The sequence below is a fragment of the Penicillium roqueforti genome, assembly GCF_015533775.1.
Source record: "Penicillium roqueforti strain LCP96 04111 chromosome Unknown scaffold_02, whole genome shotgun sequence".
NCBI lineage: Eukaryota > Fungi > Ascomycota > Eurotiomycetes > Eurotiales > Aspergillaceae > Penicillium > Penicillium roqueforti.
In genome coordinates, this window is record NW_024067566.1 from 2,247,898 (window position 1) to 2,272,854 (window position 24,957).

Here is a 24,957-nt window from a genome sequence, read left to right on the forward strand (position 1 = left end):
CGAAAGAATCGGATTGTTATTAGGACAAGGTTGTATTGCATTTTCGTATCTCTTACCTAGCCCTGTGTGGTAAGATTTAGTCTTGTTTTCTCTCGCATATTCAAAGATTGAATTCAAAGTTAGAGTAGACCAGTGAACACGCTTAAACCCTTCCACGTATTGCACTGGAATTTTTTTCGTTGATTTCTATTTCGTACCTAGATCAAACGGTCTACCGTGGCTATTCTGTCAGACAATATATGTATAGCATCGGGTTTAGTATGGTCTGGGGTGTATACCTAGGGTCCCGCGGGACCATCCGCCGTGTTCCCGCGGTCCACGGCTCGACGGTTAGATTATGTAATCCACAATGAAGGTCCCGGGGCCGCCAGGCCACTGTGAGCCAATCACGCAAGTGTCATGTGCAGATCCCCCAGAAAGTACCGAGGTCGGGGGCGCGGGTCTCGTTTGTCCGAGATAGGAATTGGGAGGGCTCTTGCATTTTTCTTGGTTTCTTTGTTAATACCAGATCCGATTCTGAATGGCAACCATCAATGCCATCGCGTCGGAGTCACACGAAATCCAGGAAAGGGTGTTTGGAGTGTAAAAGGAGACATGTCAAGGTGAGTGACAATTTTACTCCCCTGAACCCGTCGGTGGATGTGGTTCGGGAATGTGCCTGAATCGTGGCTCAAATAGCCTTTACGGACGGCGGTGATCCACCAGCCGAGACCCAATTCTGACGGAAAGGCCAGTGTGACGAGGGCATCCCAACATGTACTCTGTGCAGGAAGCGAAAGATGGAGTGCAGATATCCTCCTCCAAATGAAGACGAGGACAGCCCTATGGAATCATCTAGTGCCCAGGAAGAAACAGAGAGTGGCACTGTGACCCTACCAAGGGATTCCACACAAGCAACACGCTTGCTTGAGACGAGATTATTCCACCAGTATATGACTTCAACGTACCATACGCTGTCGCAGGATGGACTGTCAGGACACCATCTCTCCATGACCATTCCTCGCATGGCCGCATCTTGCCCTTACCTGCTTGACAGCATCCACGCATTCTCAGCCTTACACTTGGCCTCGGTTGAAACTGATAATCGAGCTTTATGGCTGAATCATGCCGTGCGATATCAGAGCCAGGCATGCGCTGGACTAAGTAAGGTTCTTCCAGAAATCTCACCACCAGATTATGAACCAGCATTTGTCTCGTCCATCATCATAATGCTATTTGCCATGGGATCTCGAGTACTGTCTCTTGAAAATCGAACACTGGACCCGCTTTTGGTTGTTCTCGAGGCTCGTACATTGATGTCCGGCCCCGCCATGCTTTTTTCCCGGATACTTGAAGGCGGGGTTGACGCACAGCTGGATGGATGGCTGTGCACTCCTGACACACCAGAAAGCCTCGAAACTGGGAAACATGATCAGTATGGACCTCCTGCTCTCTGGCTCATCGGCGAAAGGTTGAATAATAACATGAAACAGTGGCGGCAACCCAGTCGAGAACACACATGTATTATTTAGCCTGCACACGTATGTTCCAGCGATGTATAGAGTGACGGTGTAGGGCTTGCGAAGCTGATAATAGAGGCAGGGATTTAATGATGTCGTTAGTTCGACTTCGTGCGATGATTGACACAAGGGAAGGATCGGATCAACCGATCTACTATGGCACATGGCAGCAGTTGCATCGGGCCATCGAGCCGTGGCCAAAAATTGGACCGCATGGTGGCCCCCTTGCATGGCCCTTATTCCTCTCCGACAAATTTTCCTCGCTGCTCCAACATGGCGATTGGATTGCCCGAGTTCTGTTTCTGCATTATGGTATAGCTATGCGTCTCCTGCGCCATCGATGGTACGTGCGCGACTGGGGTCGTCGGCTAGTATTGGCCACACTGGAAACACTGGACAAAATCCCTCAGGAGTGGGAGGAGACCATGTCGTGGATAAGACGAGCCGCTGCAAGGGAGGATTAGTCACAAGGATGATAACCAGATCATTCGGGGTTAAATATTGACAACAAAGGAAAGTCCAACTGATCACCGAATCATATCCACGGAAGCAAGAGGTTACATTTAGACGATTTGGAGCATGGAATTTGACCCAATGACTCCGAAAAACCCCCGCGCTTTGACAATTTGGGCCCTGAAGCTACCCGGTGGCTTATCGGCGGGGTCGAAGCTTCGGGGGTTTTACACTTAACACACCGCTACGCAGTAGGTAGATTTAATGGTATTGGAAGACACGCACCGTCAAGATATCTGATCCTTGATTCCTATCCTTCAATCCCTCGTCCCTCGATGCCAGTTGCATTTTCTGAGCAACCTAGAGCCCGCCGATCCTGAACCAAAGCGTCCGAAGCGAAGCTGGACGTTCTCCAATCGTGACATGCAACACCCCTGTCGAACTAGCCAAGATGTGGAGAAACAGGTACAGCTATCTCTCCAAGGTTCCCCTCTCGGTTATTGTTTTTGCCCGATTGAAAATATTAATATTGGATGGCGTCTTAGCTTGAGTTGGCCCTGCCAGCATCTTCTTCCCCTGTACCGACTCTTGGGCATTGCGTACCGCAGAGAAATTGGAGGCAGACTCTAGTCAACATGCTACAACCGATCAGATTAGGCGTTTTAGCGATTCTATCGCTGCTGTTGATCGCAATTCATCTACCCACTGCCAACACCTTCCCCTTGGAGTTCTCCGAGCGAGACACGAATGCTGGCCACGGGTCGCACGGTAAGATTGGTCCTGGAAAGCTGGGCGCTGTTGCTAGCGAAAGCTCAATCTGCTCGCGCCATGGATCTGATATTCTGGAGAAGGGCGGAAACGCTGCTGACGCTGTGAGTATCTCTATCTGGGTTCGTTCGCGATAAGGGTGAACCTCGGTACTAATAATGACATAGTTGGTCGCGACACAATTTTGTATTGGTGTCGTAGGTGAGGCTACATCAATCCGCTCAGTAGTCGTATCTGAGCATTGCTAACGGATACAGGGATGTACCACAGTGGAATCGGTGGAGGTGGCTTTATGCTCGTGAGATCAGCAAAGGGTGATTACGAGTTTATTGATTTCCGAGAGACGGCCCCAGCTGCAGCATTCGAAGATATGTACAAAGGCAACGAGGATGCTTCAATATACGGCGGACTAGCAAGGTAAGACAAGTACGCGCAGCAGATCGGAACCAGGCTAACAATACTAGTGGAGTACCGGGCGAAGTGCGAGGTCTCGAGCACCTCCATAAGAAATACGGCTCTCTCCCATGGTCGACTGTTGTGCAACCCGCTATCCACACAGCCCGGCACGGGTTCCCTGTCACAGAAGATCTTGTCAAATACATGGCATCTGCTGTTGGCACTGGAGAGGACTTCCTGACCAAGAACCCCACATGGGCAATTGACTTTGCTCCGAATGGAACTAGACTTGGGTTAGGCGATACAATTACCCGACGACGGTATGCGGATACTCTCGAGACTATCGCGCAGCGTGGCGCGGATGCACTCTACTCGGGCCCCATCGCGGAGACTATGATCAATGCTCTACAGAGCGAGAATGGGACAATGACGCTCGAAGACCTTAAAAATTACACTGTCGCCATTCGGGATATCTCTCAGATTAACTACCGTGGCTACAAGATCACGAGTACGTCGGCCCCCTCGAGTGGTAGTATCGCCATGAGTATTTTGAAGATCCTGGGTACATACAAAGATTTCTTCACGACTGAACAATCTGTGAATTTGAGTACCCACCGATTGGACGAGGCGATGCGATTTGGATATGGCGAGGTATGAATGCCTAACTCTGATTTCACGGGTGGACTCTGCTCAATGGTCGCTTACATGAACTACAGAGATCTAACTTTGGTGATCCCCTGTTTGTTGACGGGATGGCCAAGTATGAGAAGGAGATTTTGGAACAGTCTACAATTGACGACATTCGATCTAAAATCTCAGATGTGCGAACTCAGAACGTATCTGTTTATGATCCAGCCGGACTGGAAAGCCTGGACACGTAAGTCCTGCTTGGTGCATCATTCTTTCATATAAAGCTAATTCTATATCAGCCCTGGAACTTCCCATATCGCAGTAGCCGACCACACTGGCCTTGCAATCTCCGTAATCACCACAATCAACCTACTATTTGGTAGCCATATCATGGTGCCAGAAACCGGTATCATCATGAACAACGAGATGAACGGTATGTCCATGAAGCCAACTCTAGGTCACGGGATTAACTAAAGATCTCACAGACTTCTCCATTCCTGGATCATCGAACTCATTCGGATACATCCCCTCTGTATCTAACTATGTTCGCCCTGGAAAACGCCCCCTTTCCTCTATCACGCCCGCGATAGTTGAGCGACCCAATGGCAAGCTATTCCTGATTGCGGGATCCGCCGGAGGCAGCCGTATCATCACCGCGACCGTCCAGAACATTATCCATTCCATTGATCAGGGACTCTCTGCCGCCAAAGCGTTGGCCAAACCCCGTCTACATGATCAGCTGATTCCGAACCAGGTCAGCTTCGAATACACTTATGATAATGCAACGGTCGCCTCCATGAAGGCACGCGGTCATAATGTTACTTGGGTTGCTCCGGGGCAGAGTACTGCCCAGCTGATTCGGGTCTTGCCTAATGGAACATTCGATGCTGCTGGTGAGCCAAGACAACTCAACTCCGCTGGGTATTCTGTATAAAATGGGATATATTGTGTAGATGCCGAAGTACATACATTGTCAAGTGCGCATCAATATAGAAGACATCGCATCGCTATGAATAGATAGACCGGTCTAGCAAGTTCAAGTCTTTCGCAATGCATCCCTTTGTTGTATATTGCAGATCCCTGCTAGAGTGACGTTTCTTTATCGGGTGGTCCGTGCTTTCGATATTCCTTTTTCTGATGTAAAGAGCTCTAATTCACTTGACCTTGTCTTCTCCATTAGAAGTCTACGCTGACGTGAAAAGTCGACATACATTTGTCTTTTTCTTGAGTTTCATATACTAGTTTCATTGACACGAGATCGCGTCGCCGTACCAAATTTACACGTGAATTGTCCTGCGTTCAAGGGAGCTAGCCTTCGTCGTGATCTCCCCGAGAAGAGCACGCATTTGACTGCACAGAAGACTTGCAGGTAGCTTTTTCTACTCCTTGATTGTCGTTGAGTTTGCATTAATCAGACTACTTTTTATCTGAACAGTTCGACGTAAAACAACCCACCGCGTTATGTCTACGAACCCTTCTCACTTCCCCAACTTCCGACCCTAGACAATGGCTCGACTCAGCAATATCTCCGTCGTCGTTCCTCTTCCATCCTTTGACATCAATCCCCTGAAGAAATTTGATGAAAACTTCTTTGATCGTGCTATTGACGACATCTTGTCTGAGGAAGCGAGCATTGAAGGATCCCGAGACGAGATGATGGACGGCGACATTGACATCTCGAGCCCCTTCGGGTATGATGGCACGTCGGACTCCTCAAAGCCCAAATTTCGTCGAAGCCAAAGGGTCGAAGACAGGTTGTCGCAATTTTCTACACCGTCGACCTCCTCGCCTGCAACTAGCAAGGCACAGAAACCGACGCCGAGAAAATCCTCGAGAAAAACGAAGCATATGACAATGGAAGATAACAATAGTAATGATGAAGCTCCCGTGAATCCCGAAAACGTTACACGACCTCAGCACGAAAATGAAGTCATAAAAGTTCAGTCCTGTCCCATCCACGAGGCCGGTGATCACCCTTCTACACTTCCCGGAATCACTGAGTCTCCCGCAATGCCGATTGATGACAGTGAAAGGACGATCGAAGACACGATATTCGATTCAGTGGGTCTAGAAAAGCGGATTGAGGTATTGAAGTTCATCGCATCACGTCCTTTCATGATAAAACCGGTTCAACCGGTTCGTCGTTCGGACAGACGAAAATTCAATAGCCAACTGCGCAGTGTCGCTGCAGAGGCTGGACTGGGCGACACAGCTATCGATGCTTTGATTGAGCACGTTCGAGGTGTTTACCTTGAGGAGCTTGGAATTGTGGCAGCAAAATATGCCGGCTCTGCATTTGGGGATGAAGTGGACGGCGAGGAAGACACATACACCGAGCGCTCGCACCGAAAACGGCGTAAAAGCAGCTCCGGTCACACCGAGGACGATGAGCGTAAGAAAAACAAGAGGCGTCACTCGGATCCGGCAAAACCGCACATCCACGATGCTCTGCAGCATGATGAGCCAACCAAGGTAGTGAAATCGTTCGAGGCAGATGCTCTAGAAAGTGTCCCTACTGAAATCCAGGACAAGGGTTATGTTGAGCTGGATGAACTGAAACATAAGAACAACACACCGGATCTACCCAAAATGCCCACGAACTTCGTTCTGGGTAGCCCCAGTTCACCTATCGACTTAACCGACGACTCTTCGCCCTATGGCAAGTTTGTCTCTCAATTCAAGGATGTTTTGCTTCAAAAGGAACGTGTTGATGACATCGGGGAGTTCAAAGATCTTGACAAGAGCAACGAAGAAACTCTTACACGTCGCTTGTCACTTGACGCCCGGAAAGAGGATATTCATGAGAACCGATCGCCTGAAAAAGTGGTCGAAATAAAGCCGTCGAAGCGTCGTGAGTCAAGCAAAGAATCAAAGATAGAAAGAAACCGACGCAAGCGCGAACGGAGAAAGTCGCGCAACAAACATTACATGAAAGGTGACTCCGCTGGTGGAGCAGAGAAGCAGCTTGAAGGCCATTCCGCCGATGGGGCATATAAAGACCGAATTCCGCCTTCCACTCCGCCGCAAACCTCTTCTGAGAATTTTAATGGAAGTAATGCAAGCAAACGAAGCTCCAGTCAGCCCCCGCTACCCGCCGATCCAAATCTGTGGGATGAGGATTTTTGAGTGCCAGTGATTTGCCAGGTATGACTCCAAGTGATGAGGTCCAGTCTAAGTATTTCTTAAGAGCCGACAACTCCAGAGTTGGCTCGAAACGTAAGCGGGAAACGGCTTCCTCGCTGTACAATTTGTCTATCCCCCCTCAAACCCGAAAGCTGTTGAAAGATTTGAATCTGCCCTCGGACTTCTTGTCGTCGGATTCTTCCTTGAGTGATGCACCGAGTGATTTTGATTTTGATTCTGATTGGGATGATCTAGATGGTCATCCGTTGCATATTCATATCAATATATCCCCCCCTAAAAGCCCATGTCTTGTCCCCCAATGTACAAACCCTGAGCCTAAAACTCCGGTGAAATGCACCTCTCTCGTTAATCCAGAACGCGTTAAAACCCCTCAAGCCAAAGCCCCGAAGCATTCTCCTTATTTCCCACCTGTGCTAGTTAATTCCGAATCTTGCCTCCCGTTTCCCCCTATCGATGGGTCTTCTTTCGGACTCATCCAGGAACAGCTTGCACACGACCCCTTTCGTTTACTCATTGCAACCATTTTTCTCAATCGAACCCGCGGTGGTGTTGCCCTACCGGTCTTGTTCAAGGTTTTTGAACGATATCCTACGATCGAGGCAATGGCAGAAGCAGACTCACCAGAACTCGTCTCGATGATAAACTGTTTGGGGTTTCAAAACCAGCGTGCAAGGAAATGCATTACATTGGCACAAACATGGCTATCAGACCCCCCGGACAAAAGAAGAAGATATCGCAAGCTCCACTATCCACGAAAACTGGACGGTCGAAATGTTGGTCGTGAAGAATGCATTGATGAAGATGATTTGCGAGTCGCATGGGAGATTGCACATCTACCCGGAGTTGGAGCATATTCCCTTGATAGCTGGAGGATTTTCTGTCGCGATGAGTTGCGGGGGAAAGCCTCCGATTGGAAAGGGACGGATGCGACAGAGGTCGGGTTTGTGCCTGAATGGAAATGCGTTCTACCACAGGACAAGGAGCTACGTGCCTATCTTACATGGATGTGGTTGAAGGAAGGATGGATTTGGGATTACAACACGGGTGACTTGACACTCGCGAGCGACAAGATGATGAGAGCTGCGCAGAATGGAGGGGTCGCTCATGAAGAAGAGGGGAGTTGGGTACTAGAGACATCCCCTGTCAAGGCAGTAAATGGATTGCATGAATCGGATTGATATCCTGAATACCAAAAGTTTCAAATCCACTGATGAAGTTACCTGTATATGTTGCCTTAGGCAGTAGAATCTGTGTTCCCCCAGACAGGTTTCAGCTGAGAGGGCGTTTGTATATATCTCATCGGATTTCAGGCTTCCATGCAGCAAAAACCACGTCAGTTGAAAGAGCGGGGCCGAGATCGTTCACCGCATAATCGCATAGTGCGTTTCTTTCCACTTCCAACAATTTCATGCGTCGTACCTGAATGAGGTTATTCGTTTCTTTTTTTCAACTTGAGATCACATTTTCTTCCCCCAGACCCCAGACACTCGGAATGCCGGATTGGTTCCCGCACATTGCGACCCTAAGCGACAAGTCACGACGGCAGCCCGAACTAAGCGCCAGGAGAATTGGAGACAAAAATAGGATCACATTCCGCTCAGTGGCAGTGCGACTCTAGACAGGTAACGGACGATTGACCCTTCGCGCGGTCCACAACTCGATTTTACGGATTTCGCCATGTTTCCTGTTAGACTAAACCGCGACGATAGGAAGTCGAAGACCATCAAGGGCACGAAGAGCAAGACAAACAAGACAAACAGGAAGACCTCAACCAAGGACCCCGAGGATCCTCCCACGGCTCGCTCATCAACTTCCCAACGCAGGTCCTCCATGCCTGGACTCGAGAAGTCGGAGGCAGCCTCGTTCCTTGAGTCGAGAACTAGTCTACCGTATCCTACCTTCTCGAAGGCCCACAGCAAGGAAGGCGTCCGAGCGAGTATTCCTACCCCGGACCCGACCGACTTGACACATGACGAGGGGAAGAACGGTCACCGCGAGGATCACCATGCGCCTCCTAGTCCGCCCCTGACTGGTCTCGACCAAGAGTCGAGGAAGGGCAGTATTGGGAAAGGCAGTATTATCAACGAGGATGAGAAGGAGACAGACAAACCCAAGAAGAGAACAAGTATCAAAATCAGAGCCTCCGAAGTCAACAGGTCCTCATCGAGTCTCCGGTCGAAACCAGATGATACCACCAAGTCCAAGTCCAGCAAGACGTCACGAACGGAGACCCCTACAAAACACAGAACGTCCAAGGATGAGGGTGAAGCTTTGCCTCGATCATCGAGTTACAAGTCTAAGACGAAGGTTTCCGATGACAGAACGCTGCCCAAACGATCGAGTCGCTCGACAATGTCTGCCTCACAGTCGAACGTCACACTTCGTGATAACGGTGGAGAGTCAGTCAACGGGTCTGATGCAACGTCTATTGCCCCTAATCAGCAGCATTCGGCGCCACGAAAACCCATGACCCCGCCCGCGAAGCCTCCCTCTCGCACGCAGAACCGATCGGCCATGTCCCGTCGTCGCACTGCTAGCGACGAGTCGATCGATTTTGTGAAACCAGTGAATCCAAATTCGTTCGGCGCACCCCCGCCGCCCCCACCTCCACCTGAAATGCCTGCTACTATCCCTCGAGTCGATTATTTGCTGAAAAATGGTGGTCTGGAAAACAAGGTCTCGAGGGCACTGCTGGCTAGCCTCGGGCAAAATGATCCATTTTCACAAGGACAACCTCAGTCCCAGGCTAACGCCGGCAAAATCTTTGATCCATATCACCGTTTACTAGACGACTACCAAAAGGTCATGAGTAAGAATGGATCTCTGGCCGTGGCAACAGGCTATCGGTCTGTCGCCCGGCGTTTATTGGATCGCCTCGAAGCCGTGTTCGCGCGCGACATCTCTTCGGAGCCATGTAGCTGTCAGATATGCGATCGAACGGAGGCAGACGGTCGACCTGATGGGGTGAGCTGGGGCGAGGTTTTGGAGCTCGTGTCTGGCCGCAGGGAACTTCCTATGTGGCCTCCCTTCACGATGGCACCAACCACCGTAGATACCGGCGTGCCAGGCGATGAGCATATTCCAATGCAGAAGCTTGACGTTGACGTTCCTGAGGAATACCGGGACCACTTCATACGGCAATCTCGAAAGACGAAGGTCGCTGTCGACAAATGGCTTTATGAGCAGAAAGATCCAGGCACCAGTGCTCCCAACGAGGTCGACGACGAAACGTTGACCTTCGCCATGCTTACGCATCTCGAACCCCGCCAGCGGTCGTTGTTATGCTCTTTGCTCGGCATCAATTCCTCTACTCCTGTCCCGCGGTCTGACGATGAGATGCCCCGGCACAAGCCTTCGGCGCTTATCTCATCGGCCTCGGCCATCCAGCGTCTTTACCGACTACCCTCCCTCCCTCGCGATCCAGAAACTGCTATGTACATGTTGAATAACCCTACACTCCACCATGTCCTCGCCACCCTTTCCGCCATCAGCGATGACGAGTGGGAAATTCTCATCTCCGGCCGCTTCGACGGATTCCTCCGCAGCGGCGCAGAAGACCCAGGCCCCACCACCGGCGCTCGCTGGAGCGGAAGTCGCTCCAACACACCCTTAGGCGGCAGTGTCTCCCGAGGACCGACACCCAACTATATGGACGGCAGCTTCCGACCCTCAAGCCAAGTTAACGGCGCACCCTCATCCCCCGCCTCGTTCGGCGGGCCGATTGCTCTAGACGAGGAAACCGAAATCGCCGCCTTAGCAGAAGTCGAGCGCGACATTTTCCTCGGAATGGAAGCCCTTGAAGATGCTTTCGAAGCCCTCCACTGCAAAGCTGAAGTCGTTCGACGTGCATTGCGCGAACGCGGCGCCGGCCTCTCCGTGGCAAGCCAAAGCCGCCGGGGTTCCTTCGTCGAAGCGCGCCTAGGCACACCCTTCTCGGGTGTCGGAACGTGGGAAAGCGGTGGTGAAGACGACTTCCTCGACGACGAGTGCTCTCTTGCGCCCGATGACTCGGCTAGTAATATCAGCTCGAACCGGCGTCGTCGGCCTAAGAGACGCACGGAGCGACGCACGCCTGCGCCTGTCGAGGAGGAAGACGAGGAAGATGATGGTCTTGGCCGTCGAGATACGCGTCCCTCGAGGCGTAGATAGATCGGCACCTGGATTTGAATGGGAATAATTCTTTTCGATCTACGGAGTACGTACAGCGTTGGAATTATCCGAGGACTGTTTGCTGGATAGCATTGGATATGGATGTAACTGTTGCTGTTGCAATGGGCTTGATGAACTCATGATACCCCCTCCTACTTTCTTGTCCTGGCTTTTCTTCTTCGTTTCTCGCTTGTTCTTTTGCTTAACTCCACGCTTGGCCTCCTGCTACTTTTTATATTTTGCTCTTTTGATGATTTATGAATACTACGAGCTTCCCTCCCCCTAACGACTAGCCATGCCTTTAGGCTATGATACAAGTTTGATTGAGCATATCCCAGCGGTTGAGTTGTTAGTACTGTGCAATACAAGTGAATTGGATCTAGGTATTGAAATGATCCCTCGGGACGGACTAGATAATTAATTCCAACAAATAGTAGAAAGGCTCAGTATCAACCCCCAACATTTGACGCAATTTATGTCTTGTCGATCAACACACACCGCCATCTACTCCAGCTGCCGCAAAGGAAGCCGGAGAACACCCCCGGCGGCAACAGGAGCCGAGCCGCACCGCGTCGTGGAAAAAAGTACGATGTACGAATCGCAAGCCGTCATCGGGTATATCTTACGACATCATCCCTGTTGGGTGGATCAAATGAACCAATCTCGACACGGCCAACGGTTTGTGATGCGGACGGCCCCAAACCAGCCGCTCCAGCCGCACTGACAAGCGTATGCTAAATGACGCAAAGAACACCATTTGCGGAGTGCACTGCAAAGTATTGATCACCGGAGTCTCAGGGTATGATCTGGGTGATCCTCGGAAGAAGAAACTAGTTGTGCTAAAGATCGATAGGCTAAGATCATAAGTTAACTAAAATAGGAAAACGGGCCCGTCAATCGAAGCTTCAATTATGATAGGCTGTGTGTTATGTGTACACGGCTGAGGATGGAGCGCTCTATAAGCGGACTATTTAATATTTGATTAATGATGTCTTAGGCACATTTTGGTTAAATTGCATGATGTATTTGATCAATAGATATCTAAAAATGCAAAGGAGCCCCGAGTGAAGATGTATGCTTTAAGGTCAAAGAGTGGGGATTCGGCAATTGGATAGTCGATTTAGTGCTTACAACATAGGGGCATGCAGTCTGAAACTGAGCTAGTTGGATTTCTGGAAGGTTAAGGTTCTGAAAAGAAAAGGATGAGTTGGAAAAGGTTGCTGGGGATTTACCCCAAATTCATCGCCGGCACCCAATATAAATTCGGCTGTTCCCGATTACCCCTGACGGGATATCTGAGACATTTCCAAATTGAGGCATTCTTTTGCGTAAGCACCAGTTTGACGATTTACTCCGTTGATCTCCTCCACTAGTCCGTGCTAGCCAGCTGGAATCATACCGGACATAAGGAGCCTCCTTTATCCAGCTTCTCGGAACACTCGTGTCTGTCCCGTCTACTCCACTTGACAGACGATGTTCGTGGTCGGAGCGGATCGAAGCTTAGCCCGGCTTACGGCAGTGTCTAACTAGTGTGCTATATCGGATTTTCCTGTCTATAGTACGGATCTATTTATAAGAAAGGGGATTGTATCTCTATAAGGCTGCATACTTTCTATTTGTAAAGGTATATATATCAGAAGGGGGTTAGGCATAAAAAAGAGGAAATATAAATTTGTAGAGAACGAAATAATTATTACTCCGTAGTTAAAGACTGCCGTAACCTGGTCCAATCACATAGCCAAGAGGTCAAGTGACCCCAAATGCCCTAAATACATAATCCTTTTGTTAAACAACACGGGCTATTGCGGGGTGGATCTCACATAAAATTATGTTCATGCCGGGGTCCTGGCCCACTCGCCCACATTGTGCTTTGTATTATTTTTTCTTTGTTCACTTGATGTATTGAATATGATATAGCCTACCGATCGATCTTACGATCGTAAATGCCTTTGAGCGGTTCAGAAAAGAGTCTGCTGGCGGCTTTTATAGAAAGAGATGGCGATACTTTCAATATCGTAGAGTACAAAGAATTTAAGATACACTTGTCCCAATTCACCCTAGCTAGTACTCCAGAAGCCTCGGCCCCAAATGGAATACTACATATAGGGTATTAAAAGTCCAAGCCCGCTGTCAATTACCCAATATGGCGCTTTGGCCTTGGATGGATTTTGCGCCTTATTAGTGGTTCTGAGAATCAGGGGTGCGTCTCCTATGGAACCCGTTTCTAAACGGCCAATGCCCTTTTTTAGTATGCACTTAATACCAACTAAGCTAAACTTTGCGGCCGTTTCATTCGACATCCCGTGGCAAACTTGTGTCCTTTTACCCACATGAGCACGTATGCCCTAAATAGGATAAGTGGAGTACAAATACGCTGTATACGGGGATTCACAGCTCTGGGCCGTGAACTATTATGGAGATCGGAATCCTTCGTCCAGGTGTCCATATTTTCCACTGACTCGAACTTGCCGTGGATAACCCAGCCATTGACCGACAAAATGGTTAAACCGGTTTAAGTCTCATTCTCCTATCCTTGCCTAAGTTCAATTAGTCCTAGTAGCCTGGGTTTGTTTCTTTCTCTCTCATTGAATCTGAATTTCACCTTTCATGTCTGTCACCTCTTCCCTCCACGAGCTATTCTTAATCTTCCACTGCAGGCAGCGCGTGGTGGAGATATAGTATTTACCAAATTCAACCTCTCGTCTATTCACATTCGCGTCGGCCTTGGATGTCGCCTCTTGTTGCCCTGGACAGTGACCCCAAGAACGTGCTTTGCAGCCTACCTTTCGACCAGGCAATGATAGCAGAATCTTAGAACCGAAACCATCCGCAAACACATTCGACCATGTCGGCAGTCATTCTCATGGGCTTGATACCCGGAAACAAGCACTCGTTGGCAGCTCGCTTGACCACCTCCGCTCAACTTACTATCGACCCTCTTTCAGAATCACATCGAGAAGGTCTAATAGCAATTTCAGTCTTGGCCTTCCTCTCTCTCATTGCAACATCAATACTCCTCGGTTTCATTACCTATCGACTTTTTTTCTGGCGCAGCAGTTATACACGTTACATCGGTTACAACCAGTACATCATTCTTATCTACAATCTTGTTCTGGCGGACTTTCTACAGTCACTTGGATTTATTATTTCTCTACAATGGATCTTGACAAACAAGATTGAGTCTAGTTCCGCCGCATGCTTTCTTCAAGGGCTGTGGCTGCAAATTGGGGATCCCAGCAGTGGCCTGTTCGTGTTTGCTATCGCGTTCCACACATTCCTTTTAGTCGTCTGTGGACGTAAAATGTCCCACAAGTTCTTCGTCTCATTCGTGGTCGGCATTTGGGCATTTGTTGTTTTAATGTTAATCATCCCATTAGCACAACACGGTCCTGGTATCTTTGTGCTTTCCGGGGCCTGGTGCTGGATCAGCGATGACTACGAAATCGCGCGGTTATGGACTCACTACGTCTGGATTTTCCTCGCCGAGTTCGGCACAATCATTCTCTACGCTGTGATGTATTTCCAGCTGCGCCGACAGATTTCCGCCTCCGCTATCCTCGACAACAGCCAGCTGGAGAGTCTCAAGCGCCTACGCCGCGTCGTGGGCTACATGACCATCTACCCAATCATCTACCTCGTTCTATCGCTACCCATCGCCGCAAGCCGCATGGCCACAAGCCACGGCGATACACCCAACATTGTATTCTTCTGCTGTTCTGGGGCCATCATCACCAGCTCCGGGCTGGTCGACGTCATCCTGTACACTCTCACCCGCCGCAACTTGATCATCGACTCGGAACCCAGCGAAGACCGCTCCTATCACAATTACAACGGCAGCAAAGGCAAACGAGGTGGGAACAACCTAACTACCGTTACGGCTGATCCCAAGCACACAGTCGGCGGCACTTACATTGATGAGATTGACCGCAACGGCTCGACGGATAACATCGTTTCACCCACCGCACATGGCTACCACGCCCGTGATCAGGAAATGATGCCGATCGGACAGGTCTACCAAGAAACCACCATTGTAATCACACACGAGCCTGCTTATCCCACCGAGGAATCCAGTAAGCGCTCTAGCAAGGAGAACTTCCCCGACCGTCCATCTCAATCAGGATGGCGGGGATGAACCTTTCTTCACTTCTATTCCTATATCCATTTTGTGATATGATGCCCTCAATACCCATTTCCTGTCACTACCACAAATATTCGTTCCCTCAAGCTGTTTTCACTACCGCTTCATGTCTCTCTTTATCTCCCTCGTCTTCCTCTGTTTTCTTCCTCTTCCTATGTCTGTATACTCTCATCCTAATCCTTTTTTATGACGAAACCTTGTATGTATATTTTGAAAAGGGACAGAACGTGTTCGTCCCCACGTGAACCATGGCGATTCGCATGTGATAGTTAATTATTTCGAATCTGAAGGCTCGTGATTTGGTTTTGATTGAAAGAATATCCACATAATTTAAATCATCATCAAGAGCCATTCCATCGTGACTGAAAATGGTATCCCAAAACGCTAATGAGTTTCAGCAGTCGAAGGATATTCCCATCAAGAAAGCTTTTTACAGAAATATACACGTTCGAACCCATCCTCCATTCTGCGATCTGTTTCCATAAACCCTAGTTTCGCGTAAAACCCAATATTCTCAAACATCTTCACATTAGTGAATAATGTTACACTGGGAAGCCTCTGATTTTGAGCTTCCGCTTCCGCGTGGTTGATCATATAGTATCCGTAGCCTCGCCCTTGCGCTGTTGGATCGACTACTACGTTGTCGATTTTGAGCGAGTTTGTCTGCTCGTCCTGGTGGCAGGTGATCGACCCCACGATCCGCTCATTATCTCTCAGAACGAGAACTTCATACGTTTGGAGCACATGGTCCCAGTCTTCTGTCATCGGTGCTGGTGGTTTGCCAATGCGTTCAATGTATTTCGAATAGGCGGCATCAACCATCTCTTTGATGGCTGGTATGTCTTCGACTATTGCTTTGTGAAGTGCGAGCTTGCTGTCCGATGGGGACCTTGGGCTGAGAGTTATGGTCATGATGAGAAAATACAGAGTGAACAGTTTAAAAATACTTTATTTGGGAGTTTCGCGAGGAGAATAGTCACAACATATTTTCCCTTGAGTTGTGAGTCAGAACTACCCCGCCAAGCGACAACTTTATTGCACTCTTTACTCAAGCCAGACATGATTCTCAGAATAAATCCAATTTGACGGAGCTAAGCTAAGACCTTCAATTCGACATGTATACTTCGAAGAAACATGATGTATCACAATTGACAATCACGCAGGGGGAAGTGCAAGCTTCCCAGACGACCAACGCCCCTGAGTCCATACATACTCTGTAATCGCCGAAATCTCATGACCAGCCTGGAAATACACCCGAACCTCCGGACGCGGGCCATTCATCCAGCTGATGCAATCAATCTGCGTTCCCGGGATACAGTCCGCGTGGAAGTGTCCCTCGGTCCAGGACTTGCCGTCGTACACCATCTCACACATCGTATTCGAAGTATTGTAAAAGACCCGAATTCCGACGGTTTCCGAGCTGGTCATATGACTAGTGCAAGCTATAGACGTCCGAGGTTGGACTTTTGGGAGCTTGGCGCCTCCACCATACCAGCCGCGTTTGCTGTCGTAGCACTTCTCGATGATGCCATGCTCCATATGCTGGAAATACACACTATCAATAGCTTTAGTACTATCCCGTGAAAGAAATCCCGAAAGTAGCAATTACCGGATATTTGGTTCAGAAGTCTTAAACACGGTGCACGTTATGTCTGTGCCGGGCATTGCTGAGCCCAGGTTCGACATTGTCTCCCAGTTTCCATTATCTATTCCGCTGTGAGCAGCGGTATAGCAATAATGGGTTGATGACTTACCTTTCAGTCCGTATTCCTGAATCGTGTTGTTTGCCATCTGACAATAGACCCTGTTGGTCACGTCGGGTCCATTGAGGTGACAAGCGGCCAGCTTTGAACACGGTGCTGTAATAAAACACTTTTTACCAAGACTACCTTCATACCACCCTTTAGATTTGTCATAAGTAACATCATTGATAGTGTTCTCGGTGGAGAGGTAGTAGACTCGGATCTATGCAGGTTTTGTTAATTGTGCTCTTGATAGCTTTTCCCGGAGAACACTGACATTTTCAAGGTCACTTGAGGTGCAGGCTAGAGGCGAGTAGGGCTTGGCCGAAGCAACGATATTCTTCTCTGTTCCGTTGCTCCATTTGTCATCGTACTTCGACTCGCGGATCTTTCCCAGGACATCTTGCATATAGACCCGTAGGTCACTGCCTGAATTACAGGCCGCGATGGAAGTCCCTAAAGAAATGATATCAGCCCTGATGGTTTAAGGAGAGTAGGATATTCCATACGAAAGACAATCTCGTGGGCTTCGTTGCTGGGCATAATGCGAGAGTTATTTTGATGTAATGAGCTGGAGTTTTTCGCGCTGATAACAAGAATATTTTTATTTAGATCGGAAAGATCGAAGAGGTTTATAACTGCAAAAGGCCAACATTATGTTTTGCATGTCACGAGGTCATACAAGCTGCCTATATTGGGCACGAATTCTGGAGCATTGGAAGAGCTCTGATTGTCGGAATATGCGATGCTTTACACATGAGTAGCCAATATTGTGGCACATCACGCAAACAAGGCCCAAGACCACGAGGAGCTCGCGGATTGTCAACGCACAAGGGAACAAACACTTGTTTTGAACGGAATGAACCTACCGGAATCTCCGGTGGGTGGCAAATGGTTTCATTAATTGAGGCTCTGGGCAACGTTGAATATGATGCCATGTGATGGGCGGTTGATTGTACTACGCTATGCTATATATGCAGTCATCAAGTCAAGATTCCCCGTCGTACAGTTCAGAGTAACAGCTCAAGAATATGCATTTGGCAAGTATTCTCGGCGATATTTCACGAAGGAGAGAAATTTGGTGTTTTTTCCCGATGATCCAGTCGAGAAGTTTGACATTCGTAGGCTCATGTAGGCCAACTGGTCGCCTACGTACTCATCGAGCTCCAGATTTTATGATTTCAGAAAGCCTCTCACCTGTTGAATCACAGCCTGTTCGTGATTCTGGTGTTAACGTCCGGTACAATGACTATCTCTCCGCTATCAAAATATTGCTCGAACTCTGAACAGACAGGAAGTTTACTACGAAGGGAAAATATGTCACTTTCTTTTCCAAAAATAGCATCAACTGTTGTTTGTCCGTGCATAACCGAACAAATATGTAGCAACAATATAACGGAATGATTTCCATTGGTGTATTCCGTATTATTAGGCACCCTCCATCATAACCCCCTTCCAGTCACTTTGCTCGTTTTTGTTTTTCTTGCGCTTGTCAGCGCCCGTCCACGATAATGTTTATGCTCATCTTTAGTGTAGTGAAATGCCGTATAAATGTGGCTCGGAGGTCTCTCTAGCCCTAGCCCAAGGGTCGATCATGATATGCTCGGCCTATCATATGCCTAGTCAGTCTAAGAATAATTGTGTAGAAACTCACTAGTTGGTACTGGGATCGTAAATATTAGGATTGCTAGTAGTTTCACTAGATAAATAAGTGAGCGAATGGGCTTTTTGAGGCGCCAGACTCTCAGATTCTTCATATAATTAATTCGGGTTGTATGATAAAAGCTCGGCGTGACATAGGATCAGTTGGATAAGTGCGCGCGATCCTATCAAGTCACGTGATTATGTCTTATCTTATCTACGCAGCGTAGATAAACCATGTGATACATCACGTGCAGTATTTTCTCGCCAATAATTGCTGTGTCAGATTGATTTCTGCCTCCGCATCCATCATCTTTCATCATGCGAAGAATACTACAACGGCTTATGTGGTTATGGACCTAGCAGTTTAATGCAATGGCGAACTAAATCCGATTGAATCGGATGATTTTGATCCTATCATGGCGCAGATACGGCGGCAACATGAGGCGGTGGATTTTGAGATTAAAAAACGATGAGCAGCAGTCCACAGATATTACAGGCCGTCAACATGGATATTCGATACTCGGCTGCTGGGAAGGACGGTTCACCACAGCGAAGGAAGCACTCGATCTATATCTACAATCATGTTCGGTACCGGTCATTTCACATCGACAACGCCGTGTTTTTCTAAGGTTGACCAATGAGATGCTGCTCTGCAGGTCGACATTGAAGTTATCGTACTATATTATCTCTGTATCACCCGAAACCATTTCGAGGACTGGACATAGAATTCGATCTCTGGACGAGGCAAGTAGTTTTACATGAGAAATATGCCAGGACACCTGTCTTCCACGGGGATGACAACCTTGGAATGGAGCAGCTGACGTTAGTGCATAACTACATAGTCTGATTTAAATGGTATGTAGCCCAGAAAATGCGCCTCGTACAGCTATCTCGAGGCTAATCGCGCTCAAGCGGAGCCAACCCGCTGAACTCGATTTAGCCCCCGATCGATCCGCATTGCATTGCAGTCAGGTCCAGGTAAACTCGGTCGGGTCGACTGATCAAAACCTCAATTGATTGAAGTGTCACATTGCAAGGAGTGCGCCAATATCATGGCTTGTACTCCGTGCAGCGCCTGATAAATAAATACTCCACCCCCCTTGATAGAGTGGAATAGGAAGATTACCAAATTGACTGAGATCAGACTAGTTTTGCTGCAAGGCTAGTTCCTTAGATTACCGTCCACCTGCGTACATCTTCGTGTTTCAGTCTCACAACGAGGCGATCATTGCAGATCAGGGGTCTAGGGATCCACTATAGTGGACCAGGTTTATTTTGATCGCCAATCAAGGCACCACAGCCGCAAGAATGTACAACAAATATCTTGTTAGAATATGCTGTAATATGTCTAAGAGCCGGGCTTGAATATTGAAACCGTCTTATTTAAAGCTAACATGTGTTGCCAATTAGTATCTCCGCTCGAGAAGGTCCGACCCATTCTTTTTTTTTTAATATCTCCCAACCATGTTGTTCTCTCGCAACGGTCTTCTGGCACCTTTGGTTGTTTCGCTGCTTCTGGCAGGAAATACTGTCGCTGATGACGCAGGAACGAGAGCCCGGAATGCACTCCAAACCCTTCAGGGCTGGTATAACCCCCAAAGTGGCATTTGGGATACCTGTGGCTGGTGGGATGGTGCCAGCTGCATGAATACAGTTGCAGATTTAGCTGCCCTTGACCCATCGGTGATGGATACAGCGACATATGTCTTCAATAATACATTCCACGTGGGGCCAGTGTCCAATCCGAATCCCGGACCTGAGCATAAGACTGTTTACACTCGTGACAACCAACCACAAACTTCCGTCAATGCTAGCCAGTGGCTGGATCAAGCTTACGACGATGATGGATGGTGGGCCCTTGCATGGATTGCAGCATACGATGTCACCAAGGAGGGGACGTACCTAGAATTGGCCGAGGGAATTTTTGAGAGCTTGGTATGTATAGTGTCAGATTCTGTGTGTACTTGGACATTTGTTGATTCTTTCTAGGCTGACGCATGGGGCACCAACTGTGGTGGTGGCGGTATTCCTTGGAATCCTACCAGTACATACGTGAATTCGATTACGAATGAGCTATTTCTCTCTGTCGCAGCACACCTTGCAAACCGAGTCGCCGAGAGAAAACAGTATTATGTCCGCTGGGCTCAGAAGGAATGGGACTGGTTCACGGCCCAGGCCTTCATTGGTCCAAACGGTACCATCAATGATGGCCTTTTGGACAATTGTCAGAACAACGGAGATACTGTGTAGGCATCATGTTCTCTGATTATCTTTATTTTTGGCTAACCTGCTGCAGATGGTCGTACAATCAAGGAGTTGTCCTCGGTGGATTGGTTGAATTGAACATAGCGGCACCCAATAACACATACCTGCCATCTGCAAACAAGATTGCAAATGCAGCCATTGAGACATTGGCCGATTCGAACAATATCATCCATGAATTCTGTGAGCCACAATGCCTTCCAGATGGCACACAATTCAAGGGAATTTTTATTCGCAATCTACGGATGTTGCAGAAAGCATCTCCACATGATATTTACCGGAAGGTAATAGATAACTGTGCAAATAGCATTTGGAATAATGATCGCAATGAACAAGGACAGTTCGGCGTCAACTGGGCTGGTCCTATTGAGGCAGTAGTGGATGCATCCACACACAGCTCGGCCCTCGATGCCCTGGTCGCAGCTGTTGCTGCGTTGGGTACCTAGCGATGGAATCCAGAACCATGGATATTTCTTTTTTTTTTTTAATATTTTCTTTCGGCTATTCTTTCAAGTATATAATTCTTCGTTCTACATATATACCAAACATCAGACCAGCTTTCACGGTTCAATTGTTTTATTCTCGCTTTCTAGTATGACTGTGCTCGCTTGGTCCAGTCAGGCTGTGGGGCGGCCTGAGGTCTCGTGCATCCTGACTGAATGACGGATGTGGGAACTAATTCCAACCTTCCCAGTGTTCACCCTGTCTGTCCTGTGACCACACTGTCAAGCCTCGTGGTTGATAATACCCCCTGGAATCGGGAAAGCCGTCTGGGGGCCAACGTGGTTGACTAAATTAGATAGAAATTAGAGTTGGTGGATTCCGGATGAAGAACCATGGAACCGTGTCCCATGAACCAAAGGGTCACATACTATATTTTCCGAATTGATACCCGTTGACGAACAGCTGGCATCTGTAATTGTTGCCTCGAGTATTTTGCTTAGTTATATCCTGAATCGAATTGTTAAACACCACGCTCATTGCAATATCCCATCCACTGGGGATATTCAACCCGAAGGATACTGCATAGATCCTAACACCTGCGTGCGATAAGCCATCTGTGACTGGGTTTGAAAATTCCCATTTTGAGCTTGGTGGATTAGGATAATGGTATTCTTGTCTCTCGGCATACATGTCATCTTCATTCAAAGGACCACGAGCTAGATCCTGATACTGCTCTTCTCCAAGGTTGCCTGTCAATTTCCACGAGACATCGGATTGGGCGTGACCCGAAATCTCATAGTTTAAAATACCCCGTGGGAACTTGAGTGAATCAGTGCCAGGAGCCCCTTTATCTTGACCCATATGATCACCCAGCACTGAGTTCACATATTGGCTTCCCTGCGACAAAGGGGATGACAGCGACATGCTGTGGACAACAGTGGAGTCGGCGCTCGACCCGATCCACGAGCCAAGGAATGTATTATTCAACCATACAGTCTGTCCGAATCCTGCGCCACTAGACAATTCAACCAAAAATTATATTCTTGGCCATTGGCGTTAAAATGGCCACGGTATAGCAAAGACCCTGTGTGATATCCGTAGTCCATGGAGTACAGACTACTCGGAGTATCCAGCTGTTGTGGACTGTGTGTGGAGCTTCGTGTACAGCGCGTCCAAGCTGAGTCATCGTACAACACCTGGATCTCAGGGAGAGAATTGATGAACTTTCATTCCAGGTTGGACAAATCAGGAATGTCCAACATGGGAAGATTATACCTGACAGTTCCCTGGAGGTTCCCATTGGGCATTTTTGAAGTCTATAGTACTTCCCCATTGAAGGTGATGCCTTTCAGCTTTGTAGCTGAACTAGGTATGACCTCGATTATTGTTGTAGCATTCACATCCCCTGTCAGGCGCAACTGCTTATTTATCAGATCAGCTGTGCGGATAAGATATCCGGCCTCGACAACTACCAGGCTCTTCGATGGCGATGTGTAATTTCCAATTGGACCTGATACGGGCAACTCCAGCACCCAGTAGTTGTATGCCTCATTCCGCCAGAGCAGGTATACCTGAAGATCTGCTACCCGAATGATGAGTCGTGCTGGTGTAACATGCCACCTTACAACCCAAGCAGATCCGTGTTGTTTTATTTCGATGCTGTCTCCTTCGATAACGGTTGGCTTTACAAGATGACTAGGCAGACCAAATTTGTGTGTTTCTCTCGCGCCTCCGTACAGAATTACTACACGTGTCGATCCCGACCCGCATGCCCATGTGAATATTTCTGCAGAGTAGATCAGATTGATCCCGCCGACATCGTAATCTGTAACGTGAAATTTTGAATCACGTCTATTCAACGTCAGGTGGCCTCCATAGTTGAGGAATTTTGATGTCCCCAATACTTGTCAACAATGTGAGAGTATACCATGTGTTATCGACTGAAGTGAAGTCGGCATGTCTGACAACGTAAAGATTCGTCCTCGTCCTATTTCCAAGTAGAGCAGTCACAGCTATTGAGGAGGGTGCGCCGTAAGTACCGTTCACTCCAAGATGAGGAGTTGCCGTCAAATATCCGGGGGAACTTTGAGGAAGTTAGCCTCGAGTTTTTGTTCACTATATTTCTCGCGCCAGATCGTCCTCTCTTCTGTAATCGCTTCACCGTAGTCATATGATGTATGCCCGCCCATATAGCCGAGATTACCCCAGTTGGTGCCCCCGAAAGTCTGAGGAGAATTCCACAATAGGCATTACAATATAAAATCAAGAGGTTGTATGGACCCAACATGTAAATGTTGAAGATCTTCACGCCAAAACTGTAGTTGTTCTTGTACAAAACTCTGACAGCCTCTTTGTTTACCAACCGGCCGCACATGTCTTGGACCAGCCCTCCCCTATAATTACATTAGTTCCTTTCATATGGTAAAAGCAAGAATCGACCTACCATCCTTCATCAGACCCTCCTTGGAACTCAGCAATCGAAAAGGCGTCGTTGGACTCTGCCGTCTGTGCGTGACTTGCCAGTCATATGGAAACTTGTAATTAGGCAAAACAGTAAAATTTGCGCCTAAGGGGGGGAATCTGTCAGCCTTACAGCACGTATAACATTGAGGTACGTTGGAAACAAGCTCACAATTATAGCGCAAGGGGTACGCATCAATAGCGTTGATATCGACTGCGCCCTTCCCTGACCCCGGCGCGAAGTATCCCATAACCAAGTTATCATTCACAATTGAAGGAACAGTAAGACCTTCATCAAGCAGCTGCTCTTCAACGTATACCATATAATTCCGATTCATCTCAGTCGGGAAGTCAGTCACTCCAAGCCAGGTGGAGTACTTGTTCTCTGGCTGAACCATGATCACTGGGCCACCATTTGTGATCTGTCCCCTGTCAATGATCCGGCCCAGTATCGATATGTAATTTGCTGTTGCATTCAGGTATTCAGGATCGTCGGATGGAATAACCCCCTTTTCTCGTAGAACCCACCCAGGTATTCCACCAGCAGTTGTTTCTGCGTTGATGTACGGTCCCGGTCGAGCGATGAGGTATAAGCCAGCTTGGCTTGCTACGTCAAAACCCCATCTAAGCTCCATATCCCGTCGGTGATAACGTGTCCAGGATTCCCTTCTACAAGGCTCCAATCAATGTAGAATGAGACCCCGGTGAAGCCCATACTCTTTGTTTTTTGACACGTCGAGCCAAAGACCTGGGACTGGGAGTCGAAGGGGTGAAATTCGCCAGGAAAGATCATGAGCCGCTCTCCGCGTATTATTATAGAATGTTGGTCCCACGCCACCTATCCCTAATGCGTTAGTGAAATGATACTATCAGGGTGATACTATTCTCACTAGATCTTGTAGCCCCTTTTTTTTGAGGTGGAGTATGGCTTTTAATAGACGCTAAAACCAATGATGCAACTGCAGAAAGCAGAGTTATCAATGGTGACGTTTTGAACAACATCTTTCAGGGGTGGTAATCAAACTATGAGCCGGCAGCGAGCAAGATAATCGAGCGAGACAATAAGGCAAACGGAAATTCCAAAATGTTTCTAAGCTTGAAATTTGCATCTATTTCCCCGCATTAACAAAACCGACTCCGCAGCAAGAAGACTGCTAGCATTGATCCTATTGAAGGGATATTTCGCCAATTAACCAGCGCACCGGTAAAACTACTACCTGTCGATCAT

General features: G+C 48.2%; 8 protein-coding genes across 8 annotated transcripts; 5 read left to right on the forward strand and 3 right to left on the reverse strand.

The window, feature by feature from the left end:
* Positions 1-779: 779 nt before the first annotated feature.
* On the forward strand, positions 780-5,191 carry LCP9604111_2317 (gamma-glutamyltransferase family protein; the record flags this gene model as incomplete). The annotated part of the gene is made up of 12 exons (XM_039069781.1): positions 780-1,414; positions 2,399-2,417; positions 2,498-2,824; positions 2,888-2,921; positions 2,978-3,137; positions 3,185-3,767; positions 3,833-3,993; positions 4,046-4,179; positions 4,232-4,639; positions 4,768-4,811; positions 5,051-5,115; positions 5,182-5,191. 12 exons carry the CDS (start codon positions 780-782, stop codon positions 5,189-5,191), a joined length of 2,580 nt encoding a protein of 859 aa, XP_038932444.1.
* A 61-nt stretch (positions 5,192-5,252) lies between these two features.
* Positions 5,253-6,872, forward strand: LCP9604111_2318 (putative pre-mRNA splicing factor; the record flags this gene model as incomplete). The annotated part of the gene is made up of 1 exon (XM_039069782.1): positions 5,253-6,872. One exon carries the CDS (start codon positions 5,253-5,255, stop codon positions 6,870-6,872), a length of 1,620 nt encoding a protein of 539 aa, XP_038932445.1.
* A 1,695-nt stretch (positions 6,873-8,567) lies between these two features.
* On the forward strand, positions 8,568-11,039 carry LCP9604111_2319 (uncharacterized protein; the record flags this gene model as incomplete). Its single annotated transcript, XM_039069783.1, has 1 exon — positions 8,568-11,039. One exon carries the CDS (start codon positions 8,568-8,570, stop codon positions 11,037-11,039), a length of 2,472 nt encoding a protein of 823 aa, XP_038932446.1.
* A 2,845-nt stretch (positions 11,040-13,884) lies between these two features.
* Positions 13,885-15,171, forward strand: gprC (the record flags this gene model as incomplete). The annotated part of the gene is made up of 1 exon (XM_039069785.1): positions 13,885-15,171. The coding sequence occupies one exon, from the start codon at positions 13,885-13,887 to the stop codon at positions 15,169-15,171; it is 1,287 nt and encodes a 428-aa protein (XP_038932447.1).
* Positions 15,172-15,594: 423 nt separating this feature from the next.
* LCP9604111_2321 (GNAT family N-acetyltransferase) lies at positions 15,595-16,089 on the reverse strand (the record flags this gene model as incomplete). Its single annotated transcript, XM_039069786.1, has 1 exon — positions 15,595-16,089. One exon carries the CDS (start codon positions 16,087-16,089, stop codon positions 15,595-15,597), a length of 495 nt encoding a protein of 164 aa, XP_038932448.1.
* Positions 16,090-16,332: 243 nt separating this feature from the next.
* On the reverse strand, positions 16,333-17,462 carry fleA (fucose-specific lectin FleA; the record flags this gene model as incomplete). The annotated part of the gene is made up of 6 exons (XM_039069787.1): positions 16,333-16,732; positions 16,787-16,883; positions 16,932-16,981; positions 17,075-17,142; positions 17,197-17,375; positions 17,429-17,462. 6 exons carry the CDS (start codon positions 17,460-17,462, stop codon positions 16,333-16,335), a joined length of 828 nt encoding a protein of 275 aa, XP_038932449.1.
* A 2,565-nt stretch (positions 17,463-20,027) lies between these two features.
* On the forward strand, positions 20,028-21,271 carry LCP9604111_2323 (putative glycosyl hydrolase; the record flags this gene model as incomplete). Its single annotated transcript, XM_039069788.1, has 3 exons — positions 20,028-20,498; positions 20,553-20,809; positions 20,860-21,271. The coding sequence occupies 3 exons, from the start codon at positions 20,028-20,030 to the stop codon at positions 21,269-21,271; spliced, it is 1,140 nt and encodes a 379-aa protein (XP_038932450.1).
* Positions 21,272-23,624: 2,353 nt separating this feature from the next.
* Positions 23,625-24,731, reverse strand: LCP9604111_2324 (CAZyme family GH35; the record flags this gene model as incomplete). The annotated part of the gene is made up of 5 exons (XM_039069789.1): positions 23,625-23,662; positions 23,713-23,835; positions 23,902-24,395; positions 24,447-24,567; positions 24,620-24,731. 5 exons carry the CDS (start codon positions 24,729-24,731, stop codon positions 23,625-23,627), a joined length of 888 nt encoding a protein of 295 aa, XP_038932451.1.
* Between the last annotated feature and the right edge of the window lie 226 nt (positions 24,732-24,957).